This window comes from Mastacembelus armatus, chromosome 4 (genome assembly GCF_900324485.2).
Source record: "Mastacembelus armatus chromosome 4, fMasArm1.2, whole genome shotgun sequence".
NCBI lineage: Eukaryota > Metazoa > Chordata > Actinopteri > Synbranchiformes > Mastacembelidae > Mastacembelus > Mastacembelus armatus.
The window spans coordinates 24,192,847-24,205,858 of NC_046636.1; the positions used below are offsets into that span (position 1 = coordinate 24,192,847).

A 13,012-nucleotide genomic window follows, 5' to 3' on the forward strand; every position below is an offset into this window, starting at 1 on the left:
TAGACTCATTCTGTATTCGAGACCAAGAGCCACTGATGTGCATCACCATAAAAGGGTTCATGTGTGACAGTCGGTGCGTTTAAGTGTGGAGGGCTGGTTGTTGTGTTTGAAGTCAGGCTGCACTAACTTTGCTGTACAGTGGGGGATGTGCTGCAGCTGCTTTTTAATCCATAAGACCATTTCAGTGGGACAACAGATTTTTTTATGTAGCCCACTGAAAAAAGCTGGGACAAGTATGCATGTGTGTGTGCATGTTAAGTGGGAGGAAAGGGAGCATGGCTTATGATCCATCTGTCCCTGTTTCAACATGGTGACAGACAATGAGGGAAGCCTGGGACAGACCTGAGTCTTTGTGCTGATTTAATTAAAATACATGACTTGAACCTGTTCTGGCACAAGTGATAACAAGCCAATCCCAAAACACAACTATACAGGAAAAAAAAAAAAAACACCAGGCAATTAAAAGCTCATTTACTCGTCAGACAGTTATTCACCCGAGCCTTTCTTGCAGTCCTGTGAGGCCTTTCACTGCAAGTCAGGGCTTTTTTTTTTTTTTTTTTGCTGTGTGCCAGGACTGGGCTGGATGGAAAATCCGGCCCTGAATGAGACACACACACACACAACTCCTTAAGAAAATTCCTTGTTTGCTGAGTTAAGCACACAAAATACCTCCAACAAAAAAAGAGGAGATAAGCCAAGTTAATGATCAGTTTCTGTTTATATTTTATTAATTTCCTTAGTCTCTTAAATTTTTGGAAAAAAGACAAAATCTAAAAATGCGTCAGTATATTAAACAACGGAAAATAACGCATGACAACAAAACTGATATACAGCTGTGTTACACCAGATGTCCAAACATTTGAAAAAGACAGTTTTCTTTTGAAGCAGCAGCCGTTTGTGTGTCTGCTTTTAATTCCTGCCACTGTTCTTTCATCATCCCACACTTTTTTGTCTAAACATATCCCAACACACGACTTCACTGTATTGCTTTGTTGTACTCCTCCACAGGTGATAAATTATAAACAGCCTGAAAAACAAAACACCCATAACATATTAACTCAGTTTTTGCATAAGTGAAACCAGACATGATATGACAAAGTATTTGTTTTTTTTTTTAGAAATATGACTATTTCATTTTCATCCAAATGTGAAGAGGAAAATTGATCATACAAAGCATAAAGATAAATAAAAAATTACAGAACTGAAATTTAAACATATTTGTCTTTGGTGACATAGACGGCAGGTAAAATTCTACAAAACATGTCTGTTTCATACACTGATAAAGAATCCTGACTTTACTATCAAAAAAGATCAAATTAATGTCTATGCTATGTTTAACAATGCAACACTCAGTGTCTGAAGTTCAAATAACTCAATTCAGTTTGTTAAAAACACTTGGTGCCTCTGTAGCTATGGGTACACATTTTGGGGATGGCTTTAAATGTCTGTCTTAGTACCACTGAGTGTTGCACCTTTAAGGTAAATACTTTAAACTACACATCATGTCTGCTTGTAAAACACACCATTAGTCAGAGAACAACGGGATTATGTCCCAGTACAGTGCAGTGATTCTGAAAATGGCAGTTAAAATAAAGGGATTATGATTTCTCTTATTAATCAACCCAAAATGACTTCAACAGGACTGCCAAGCAACATCACTTGTACCAATTTGTGAAAAATCCCAATATTGTCACAGGGAAAAGAAATGGTTTCTGCAGCAAAGTAGGACTTTGATTGATCAGTGCTAATTCAAATAAATCAAATAATCAGCGCAAAAACAACAATCAAGCACAAGTGTAATTAAACCTGTTTGAGGCAGCACAAAAATCACATCAGCAGCTTGAAAAGGTACTGTACCGCCCTTATACTCAGTTCTATGTAAAATCAACAATCAACATTTTCACACAGGCTCTATATGCTGTCTGGTTTAGTCTAAAGTGATGCTGTCTTGTAGGAATATAAATGGCAAATACTGAACTCTGCCAATGCTTTTTAAGCTGAAAAACATCCACTGAACTACACTGTGGTATTATTATCAAACATGTGCTCCTGTGCTTATCTGTGGGTGGAGTTTTATTCAACACAACATGAACCTCATAAATTGTTAAAGTGAGAAAAACCACTAACTATCTACTAAACTGATTCCAAAGTGAAGTTTCCATCCGCTGCCTCCACAAAATATGCCTGTCAAGACAGAGTGCAAGTGAGTAAGGAGGTTATCAGGCAGAAATTGAAAAAACTAGAGACAGACGGAGATAAAAGCAGGCTGGAGGTAGAAAACCGAGGCCTGTTCAATTTTAGTGTTGTTCTCTGTTCCAGATACTGAGGAAACAGGAACTACTGAGAACTACTGGTGTGAGACATAAACAAGACGAACAGACTAAAACAAAAAGGACAGGGCTGACAGATTCTCAGAATTACCACTAAATGAAGCAGCTTTCTTTAACACATCCAATCCTGCTCCATTACTGGGATGTTAAGGTGCTGAATGAAAAGAAAAGATTTCCTGGAAAATCAACTTTAGAAAGAAAAAGTTGTAACAGCTCAATCAACTTGAGGTTTGGTCTGTAGCTCAGTCTGGGAATCACTGTTTGATTCACTGCTTGGTTAAATATTAAAGATAAAAACTATCAAATTGGATCAGCATGATTTCAAAAATCTGCTCAACGGAAGTAGAATTACAGATTTAGCTGACTGCATATTCAACAAATCACACTGACCCAAATGTCTAAATGGGGGATACCTGAGCAAAATGTTCAAAACAGTGAAAAACAAAAGAAAAATATTCTAAATACAAACTCATCTCTATGAACAGTCTTAATTTCTCCCATGTTCTGTCCAGACTACATATGTGAGGGTTAGAGGATATTAGGAACACTCTTCAGTGTCATGCAGTTCACACAATGCCACCAATAAGAGAACAATCATCTGAACACTACTGAAATGGGATTTACTTGATTGCATTCCTGCTGGACTGCATTAGATCATAAAAGTGCTACTAATAAAAACTGGCACCTCATTGTAGAGAAAACAGTTGCAAACCTATTCGATACTTAGAGGTGCCAAGACGCCCAAAATATTCCCTGGTATATGTCAGAGCATCCTTCAGGCGTTACCATGAGCCATTTAATGGGTTAGCAACTGAAATTAAAGTTACACACAAAATGTATGATTAGGTTGATTTTGCATGTGAATACAATGTAACTGACCTACATGATTAGTTTGTTGTTTATCTCCTTTTTCTATTTAAATCCAACAGAAGTTCTTTTGTATCATATCTGCTGGAACTTGACACACAGCAGCTGTGTTGTTAAAGTTTCTGCTAAAAAACAAAGAGTTTAAAAGCAGTTTGTCTTTCACACTTACACAAATGTTACGTACACACTCCTCCTTTCCTCTGTGTCACATCAATCAACGATCCATTAAAGGCATCCCGCACCCACAAAACCCAGCACTACAGTTCATATGCCATTACGGACAGTTTTAGACAACTCTTGGATTTCCATGTTGTACACAGAGAGGTGAGGCTTTAAGTAGACCAGGAAAAACAGTAATTAGATATAATTATGATTGTAGTGGTGATAATCAGGCATGCTGTACCACCAACTCCTGCCCTATAAAGCGGCGCAGGCGCTCTAGATACTGGCTGTACAATTCAATGTCGTTATGTCCCGCTCCGTCCACCCAGAGAGGCTCCACAGCCTTGGGGCAGCGTTCAAACAGAGCCAGGCCATGGGAGAAGTCGATCACTTCATCCTCTGTCCCATGGATGATCAGAACTGGAGATGTGATTTTGGACACTTTCTCAATGCTGTAAGGGGAAAAGCAGGAATAAGATTATAGAAATAAACAAGATTTATCATTCATATTGGTCTTTTATACGCATCCATATAAAAGAGCTCTGAAAGCAAACACAGGCAATTTCACTGCAGAGTGTTTTGTTCTGAAATAAATGAATATGTTCTTATAGAAAAATGCAAAATATCTTAATGGATCAGTGAAGCTTTTTTTCTAGACTGCAATATTCAATTGTTTGGGGCTATAAATCATTTTTATTGCTTTACAACTAGTAAAATATTTTTGTCATTACTTTTGTTTAGCAAAAACAGTATGTATGTATATATAGCAGTCCAATGACTGACAAATATCTGCTTTACTGTCTGGTTGCAGGTTTTGGTTTTGTCAGAGCTGACCCACCCATCTCTGCAGTTGATCTGACTCAGTACAGAAAACAAACATACAGATGTGGGATTTGCTTCTAAATTACAGATTGTAAAGAATATTTTTATTGCGAACAAGCACATACTTACTTTTGAAAAATAATCACAGCTACAAACATAATACATGGAATAGCCAAATTCAGTACAGACAAAAGAGAGAGATACAGACTGACACACAAACCAAAAGGTAGGATGCTAGGTGCCCACTCCACAGGCTTCTTAACTCACTACACACAGAGGTATTCCCTGGTTTCCTACCGCCCCTACTCCTCACCCACTTGTGCCATCTGGGACTAGAGTCTGCATTACTGCTGGCGTCAGATGCTACTGATCTGCATCAGACTCAGGCACTAAAGCTAAACGGACAACAGGAACAGAAGGGATAGCACTGCTCTGTGCCCAGCCAAAGGAACTGTTTTGTTGCCAAGGTTTTAAAATAAAAACACAAAACACAGTAGCAAAACAGTGAACATTCACATTATAATCACGCACAAATGTGTGTAACTAAATTTGCTCAGATTAGGAGGTTGCTACTGTATATGAAGCGTTTAAAGAAGCTCTAAAACGTAAAAGGAAAACCAATACTGAAATGTGCAACCAGTCACTTGGGTTCATTTATAGAGCTGTTATTGTTACTGTCTTCATAAAACACTTTGTCCACAGGCACTGACAGGGCACATTACATTTCCACGTTTTTTCCCCCCATTTTAAACAATGAATGTGTGTTGCATTCTACTGGAAAGAATGACTGTGGCTGCATGCTATATACTAAGAACTCTAAAGATAAAGATGACACCAACTGCTTTCATATGTTTGCATAGGTTGACTATTAATAAAGCACCTGTTAATCAACAATAAAAAACTGTCATCATAGTTATCCTCAGTTGGCTCAGATTTAATTCCTATGGGAAAGTTTCCTTATCAATCAATCAACCATCAACAGTTTAGAGTTACCAATTAGCCTAACCCCAATCTGCATGTTTTTGGATTGTGGGAAGAAGCTGGAGCTCCTGGGGAAAACCTGCCGAGGCACAGGGAGAACACGCAGACTCCACACAGAAAGCCTGAGCAATCCTGTAAACTAATATTGTAACATATACTATGTTATCGTTTAATGCATGTCTGTGTGATAATCATAAAACATCCTTCGGTGTTAATAAAAGTCTTTGGAAGTATTAGAAAACCGTACATAAGGGGTCTGAATAAACTTGATATAACAAATGATGGTTATTAAATCTGACACTGTCATGTCTGAATGACACGTAAAGTCTCTGTAGAAGCTGACACAAATGTGAGCCACTGCTTTACAGAAGATTTTTTTTTTTTTTTTTTTTTAAAAAGAGCCCAGATGATTGCTGAACGACTGGTGCACAGTGAGATCACTCCTGAAAGATAACACAGACACCTGGAGTGTGAGTTCTTCTCTGAAAAATCACAGCAATTGAATCGTCTATTCAGATCTATAAAAATAAAATCAACACACTATCCAAGGAAAGATAGTAAAACTAAAATCAAGGCAACAAAATGTAACCCACAAGATCAGGAGTTGTTCTCACAACGCAGATGTTTGTTTTGCATAAAAAACACTTTTACAAATGCAAGTGGCAATTATGCTTTTCTGTTGGCAGATGTGTAATTACGTGTAAATACCAACAGGCAGCCAAATAAGCTGTGTAAGCTGTGTACGTGTGTATCATGTTTACGTGAACACCTAATTTAGAGGCTTAATGAAACAGTGAGTATAAAGTTTCATTGTTGAATGCGCTGTCAGTTGCAGGATTTCTTTAACAAAAACCGGATCCTTACAGACAATTACATAATTTGTGCAATTCATTACCTGTACTGTGACCTAAGAAATAATTTTAATGCAATTATGTTATTTTATATTTATGCATATTTTTGTTTTATTTTATTCTGTATGTAATTGAGCTTCATAAAGATAAACTGCCTGAAAAAGATACAAAACAACCTTCAGCAGAGACTTACTTAGGGAAAGCATCGAAGCAGTAGGTTTTCTTAGTGTCAGGAAAGGCCACTCTCATGCCAGATGTGAGAGGTGAGTGAAGGACCACTGCAGCACACTCATACCGTGATGCCAGGTCCACAGTGGGAACTGTACCAATGCTCTGACCATAGAGAATAATATTCTCCGGGCTAATGCCATACCTAGTTAAAACCAAAGAGATGGGGGAAAAAAAAAAAAAACTTACAACACAGACTAACAAACAGAGCAAAATCAAAAAGTATTTCATCTAGGGACAGCTACACCCAAATGTAAATTCACTTTAACCAGTCCTTAGTCAATATATTGTAGAGTTGTGTTTTCCCAGGGTTACAGCTGCATTAAAGCAGCTCAACTTTCACTAATGAGACACTTCATCACACTGCAACATTCTTGAGACAACCCCTCACACTCCTCCCTCAAGCCTTCCCTCTCCTCATCCATCCATCTCACGCTGCTTAATTCCCATGGCATCTGTCCCCAGTCTAGACTACTTTTCATCCCTGCTCTGCCCGATCACAACCTCCTGTCACTTTCATTCACCCCTTCTTCCCATCCTTACCTTTAATTCAGCCTCTTCTACTGATCAATTTGCTCCTAATCTAAACAGTGCGTCCTGTCTTGGCCGAGCAAGACAAATTATGATAAATCACCCCCTAAAGGACACATAAGGGCCAATTATATCCTATCCTACCGTGTGCGCAGTGCATGCCAGGCAGCATCTATGTCTGCATAGAGGTTCTTCTCAGAAGGCTTGCCAGTGCTGACACCGTAGCCCGAATAGTCATAGGAGAATATGTTGCAGTTGATGCGAGTTCCAAGACCAATATAGAAACTGCTCATCTGGCCCAGGTCGACTGCATTTCCGTGGGAGAAAAGCACTGTAAATCTAAGAGGACACACAAACAGGTTAGACAGGTTAGAAAATAGAATAACAGATACAGAGATACACACACATTGAAATGGTTTCTATCTCAGTCATATACTCAGCAAGTTGGTAATAAAAGCATCCAACTATAAACAATTACACTGTGATTATCATTACTAAATGAGAAATGTCCCTACTTATTGCCATTTTAAACTGCAGATAAATACCCAATTTGATTTGTTACTTTTTTTGAAAAACATTGTTCAAATCTGGTATAAACAATGCTAGTCACATCAGGAATTAGTGACAGCATTAAAACAAAATACAATCCAATTTATCACATTTCTCCAGGTGACACTACACTGAATAAGACCATGAGCACAATGTATAGTAAGGTTACTTAGACTCTGTGAACAGGTCAAATGACTCTTAATTGTAGACATTTTGTACAACCTGAGAAGCATAGTATATACCGTAAATGCTGGCTATTCTAGCCCTTGGTTTTTATTCATGAATCTGTGTGTTCTCCAGAGAAATCTGATCCTCCCCCAGTGGTTCTGTTTATGAACTCATTCATCCTGTGGCTTAGCTCTTCGCTCTTCCATTCAGAATATGGCACAACTATGACTGAGGTTTGGATTAATTCTTGTGCATTTCCATTAATACAAGATACATGGACTACAACACAAGCCTGTCCATTTCTTCTTAACTGATTAGGTAAATAGTTCAGTGGTAAAGGATTGTTTTACTGTATCAAATCTTTTCATGAAACATCTATAAACCACTGTGAATAAACTCACTAACACAAATCCACAGGAGAAACAACCAAGCAGAAAATATTTAGTCTCTGATTCACTGATATATTTTGAGCACTTTTTTTATGATGATGATTAATGTAAAGTATAGTGATGTCAGAAACTAAACATTGTGTTAAAGGGAATGGCAGTCATCCATGGAAGAGCAAGAAGAGAAAATCCTTCAGTCAGTGAGACAAGCAAACAAAGTAGATATGGGTGTGACAGAAGAAGACTGACAAGAAGAGGTGGTGACTTCTAAGGAAGTATGACACAGCTATAAAATGAATGTGAAAGATTAAGCAAGCCTATACAAACAAAATTGTTAATTAGAACTGTTGCCACACTGACCCAAAGGTAAATAAACCTTTGTAAAATAAACTTTTTAAGTCAAACTTTTATTGAGTACTAGTGGTGAGCTGCTTTGCACAATTGCCCTAATATGCATTGAGAAGGTTGTAGTGAACTGAATACCAACCTCGCATTAGGAGCACAGCGAATGTACATGCATCCGATTTTGTTTCCTCGGCTGGATCGAGTGAGGAATACCTCTGTTGTGTCCAGTTCTCTCTGAGAGTACTGAAACTCTGCTCGTTCTGTTAGGTGAAGCTTCCATCTCTCCTCCACGGCACCAGCCCCTCCACTTCCTGCAACTGATGCTCCGCTCCGTGACCGCAGGCTAGATGTCCCTGTTGTCCCTGGTACAGCGGGACCTGCCTCTGGGTCTGGAAGAAAGGTGTATGTGGGCTCTGGGGGCAGGAAGGCGAGCTTGGCTGCGATTCGACTGGGACAGGGTGGGCAGCAGAACAGGCAGCAGAGCTCACTGAGAGACAGGCCATTCATCCTTCACTGTGCAGGAGGAGGACAAGAGAATCACTGTGCCAGTAACTACACATCATCCCACTGTTGAAACAATGAGATACTCATTACAGTGTAACGTATAAGACAGTCAGTCTGTGGCAACAATTGTGATAAAAATGTTTTAAAAACACCCACTGTGGACATGCATGCATTATAAATCACATACACCACAAACCATCAATATTAGCTACACCTTCATAATCTAATAATCAGTGGTCAACTGGCTATTTTATCAAATTTAAAAGCAAATCAATTAGTTGAACTGATTAAACCATCAACACAAACTAAACAAGAAGACAATACTAATAATCAAACATTTCGGGAAATGTTCAAGATAAACAATCACTACTTTTAAGCTTACAAATGCCTGTGTTTTCTGGTCTGCTGTGATATTAAAATGAATATTTTTGGGTTTGGTACTGTTGGTCCGACAAAACAAGACAGCTGTCATCTTAGGACTTGTGATGCTCACTTTGTTGGCATTTCATTGAATAAACACTTCCTCAGTTGATTGAGAAAATAACCAACAGATGATACTCAAAATTTGTCATGTCAATACAAAATGAACCATTTATGGACATGAGTCAAACAAGTAATTGGGCCTTTGGTTTTAGCAGTAAGGGTTGATTATTTTAACCTATATCATCTTATTTTCCTTTGGGCTGCTCCCTTCAGGGGTCACCACAGCAAATCATCTGCCTCCATTTAACCCTATCCTCTGTATCCTCCTCACCCACACCAACTATCCTCATGTCCTCCCTTCACTACATCCATGTGCCTCCTCTTTGGTCTTCCTCTAGGCCTCCTTCCTGGCAGCTCTAACCTCATCATCCTTTTACCAATGTGTTCACTGTCCCTCCTCTGAACATGATTATTTTAACCTATACGAAGACAAGCAATTAATAAATTAATAAACAATAAAAATAATAGTAAAACACAAGCGTACATGACATCCCTGTAAACTACAATACAATATCACAACAACAAAAACTGACCTACCTGTTGATCTGAGCAAATATGAGCCGTGTTGAAACTAAAAACCAAAGGCAGACTTCCTCAACCTCAGCCAAACTCAAACACAGGACAAAGTGTCCTGTCAGCAGGACGAGCAAAAAGTAATGACGGCTGACAGGAAAGTGTTATTTACTAAGCATTTGCTGCGTTTTCTGTGTGCCGACTGAAGTCCACAGCACATCCAGGTTCCCCATTTCTTCAAAGTTGATGAGAAATCCGACGCACCGCTTCCCAAGTGTATCCTGGATTTATCAGGAAAACAGTTTCTTCAGCTTCTTACTTGTGTTGACAAGTGGGAGCCTGCGTTTCCTTAGCATGCGACCAAAAACAAACCCTGAACGCTTTGCAGTTACAGCCAAACACACATAGCAGATATGTGACAGATATGTCGAGAATAACACCGACGACGTGTCACATTTTACCGAAGAGAGGAGCCAGTTTCTCTGCGGCTAACGCTACACTGGCTTAAGCTAGCAAGGAGATTTAAACACGGCTAACTTGCTGGGTAAAAACATCACCCGGGGGAAACATCGCTAAAACACAGTCTCCAGCCGGTGTGTTCGAACCCACTGGTCTACCGTGAACGGTACTGGAGTCTCCACTGACTTTATGGACGGCGTCTTGTCATTTAAATTAATCCGTGTGGTGTTTTCCCACTTCTCCGCTGTTTCACCGTATCCGGAAGTGACAGCTGACCGGATGTGACGCATTGATTTTCCATTTGGACAATTAAGGGAAATTTGTTATCAGTGTGGGAGACAGTTGTAGAAAATGTCACGTTTGAACTTAATTGTTTAGTTGTACACTTAAAGAAAAAAAATGGAGTTGACACATGAATCATCAGGATTACTTTGAATTGACGACATGAAAGATTAAATGAAGTTAGTCAAGGAGCTATAACCAAGAACAAGATGCATCAGGTATTTGTCTAAGGTCAAGTGATAAAGTAGAACCTGACAGGAAAGCATGGCCTGCCTGCATGGATGCAAGTTATTGCTGAAGGAGGAGATAAGGGGCTGCTTAAGCTGAGTCTGTGTAGTGACTGGTAATAATCCTTGTTTCAAACTCAAACAGCTTAGTAAAAGACACAAAACAACCACAAACAGACCTAAAACGACGGTAGAGAGACACAAAATGACCTGACCTACTACTATTTGTCATATCCTGTTTTTCAGTCTCCTATGCAGGAGACAGAGGCAATCATGCCTGCACCCCTCCCATTCCAAACACACACTGCACAGAGCAGTCTTCCTGTGAGTTACTCAGGAAAAAGCTTTGCTGGCTCAGGAACAACCTTTACTACCCATTACAAAGAACTGCAAATGTCAGCCCGTTATGTAGCCCATCCAAACACACACACACACACACACACAGATTGTTCTCATTCCTCTAGGTTACTTTCACTTACAGTCTTAAACATAACTCCTACTATCCTAATCGTAATCGATGGACTGATGACCTGTCCAGGGTGTACCCCTGTCTTCCACCCAAAAGCGAGCTGGGATAGGATCCAGCAGATCCCCGTGACCGTGGTTAAGGAGTAAGCGAGTATAGATAATGGATGGATGGATGGATGTTTCACTACAAATCCAAATACTTGGAGAGAAAGCTGGTATGGAACCTCCAATTTGTCCTTCAGGTTGGTTTCACTACACCCATAAACTCATTTGGTGAGTTATGCGAATCAGGTGAGAGTCATCATACATACATACAAAACATATCTTATGACTTACCTCTAGTGGCTGGCTAGCCAGCCATGCAGATAGTTTTGATTTCATCTGTGCTCTTTCCACTATAATATGATGAATATTAGAAGTGGAATTTATTTAAACAATTAAATGAAATGTATATGGGTGTCTTTATAAAAACAATATTCTAGTTACTTTGAATAATCAGATCTTGCTGTCGCCTCAGTTTTCACAGCAGCTCTTCAGTAGAAATGAGCAAGCATTGTTGCCAAGTGCTTGCTCATAAGGGATTTGTAAAGTGCCTTGAGATGACTGTATTGTGATTTGGCACTATACAAATAAATTGAATTGAATTGAATTGAAAGCTGTTCAAATTTAAATGTGTAACAGTGAGGATTGTTAATTATGCAGTGTGTCTCAAAACCTGGGAAATTAAAACCAACACTGACAACTGCTAAATGTAGGTAAATGAGAAAATTGTATTTCTTATTTTAACATTTGGGTGAATTATCACATTTAAATTGGGTTAAAGTAAGCTGGGTCTTTGTTAAAGCAAAAATCTCTGGATATTTTGGATATGGCTTGTTTCATTTCTAGAGATGTCAGTGAAACTTTTTTTTTTTTACAACAGACATTGATATGTCCACCCATCCATTATCTATACCCACTTATTCCTAATTAGGGTCACAGGGATCTGCTGGAGCCTATCCCAGCCCTCTGGGTGAAAAGCAGGGGTACATGATGGACAGGTCACCAGTCCATTGCAGGGCCCAATGATATATCGTTATATGAAAAGCACAGGTATTTAATGAAAGCAATGGTGACTGATTTCCAGGGACACATAATTTAATTCTGTACAGGCCCCTGGGGAGCTAAGAGGCTATCCAATTAGGGCAATTATGTGAAAGCAAATGTGTTGGTGGACGTGGGTTTCCAGGGGCTTTTAATTACTGAAAGAACCACAAAAGAAATCAGAATATTACAGCCAAAATTAGGAGAACAATGACATAATGGTGTGAAGCAAAACATGTTCCCTCTTATTTTAATAACAACTTCTGACACATATCTGCTTTATACATTTATGCACAAATTATCACCTCAATTCATTACTTGTTGACAAGATATTGCAAAATTCACTATCAATAGTATAAATCTTTTGTCTTTGGACAACTTTTAAGATCATTAGATGAAATGTGGGGTCACAAAAACTGCTTCATTTGGGTGGAAGACAAACCATTCTTTACTGATTTCATTTCTATGATGGGAGAAAGATTCATAATATAAAAATCTGTTAGTTAATCATGCTATGTGAGACACACAATTTAGGCCTTATGACAACTCCTCTTACACTGAAGCACATTATGTGCTTTCGTTACCATTTGTGTCTACAGTGTTGTGCTATACAAGTAATAAGGAGGCTGACCACAGTATATACTGTAGATTTACTGGCCTAGTGCAGCAAACACTTTAACTGTATGATACAAACTGTTCAACCTGAGCTTTTGAAACTAAATCATGCATTTACAAGACTGCAAATTAAAACAAATAAATACAAAAGACAAGTG

General features: G+C 38.8%; 1 protein-coding gene across 2 annotated transcripts; it reads right to left on the reverse strand.

Moving 5' to 3' along the window:
• Positions 1–706: 706 nt before the first annotated feature.
• On the reverse strand, positions 707–10,456 carry abhd17ab (abhydrolase domain containing 17A, depalmitoylase b). 2 transcript variants are annotated; one of them, XM_026304984.2, is made up of 5 exons: positions 9,745–10,456; positions 8,363–8,787; positions 6,917–7,111; positions 6,207–6,386; positions 707–3,811 (listed from the first exon to the last, which is right to left on the reverse strand). In XM_026304984.2, the coding sequence occupies exons 2-5, from the start codon at positions 8,725–8,727 to the stop codon at positions 3,586–3,588; spliced, it is 966 nt and encodes a 321-aa protein (XP_026160769.1). In that variant the 5' UTR covers positions 8,728–8,787; positions 9,745–10,456; the 3' UTR covers positions 707–3,585. The 2 variants fall into 2 exon arrangements, with proteins under 2 accessions (XP_026160769.1, XP_026160767.1); XM_026304982.2 differs by having other exon boundaries at positions 8,363–8,733; positions 9,745–10,455.
• Positions 10,457–13,012: the final 2,556 nt, after the last annotated feature.

Bases quoted from the DNA above. Each gene is read 5' to 3' on its own strand.
- abhd17ab (XM_026304984.2), bottom strand. From the start codon at position 8,727: ATGAATGGCCTGTCTCTCAGTGAGCTCTGCTGCCTGTTCTGCTGCCCA. The intron at 7,112-8,362 runs GTTGGTATTCAG...GTGTCCTCTTAG, and splicing joins CGCTGTGCTCCTAATGCGAG to ATTTACAGTGCTTTTCTCCC. The intron at 3,812-6,206 runs GTAAGTCTCTGC...TTCCCCTTACAG, and splicing joins TGCTTCGATGCTTTCCCTAA to CATTGAGAAAGTGTCCAAAA.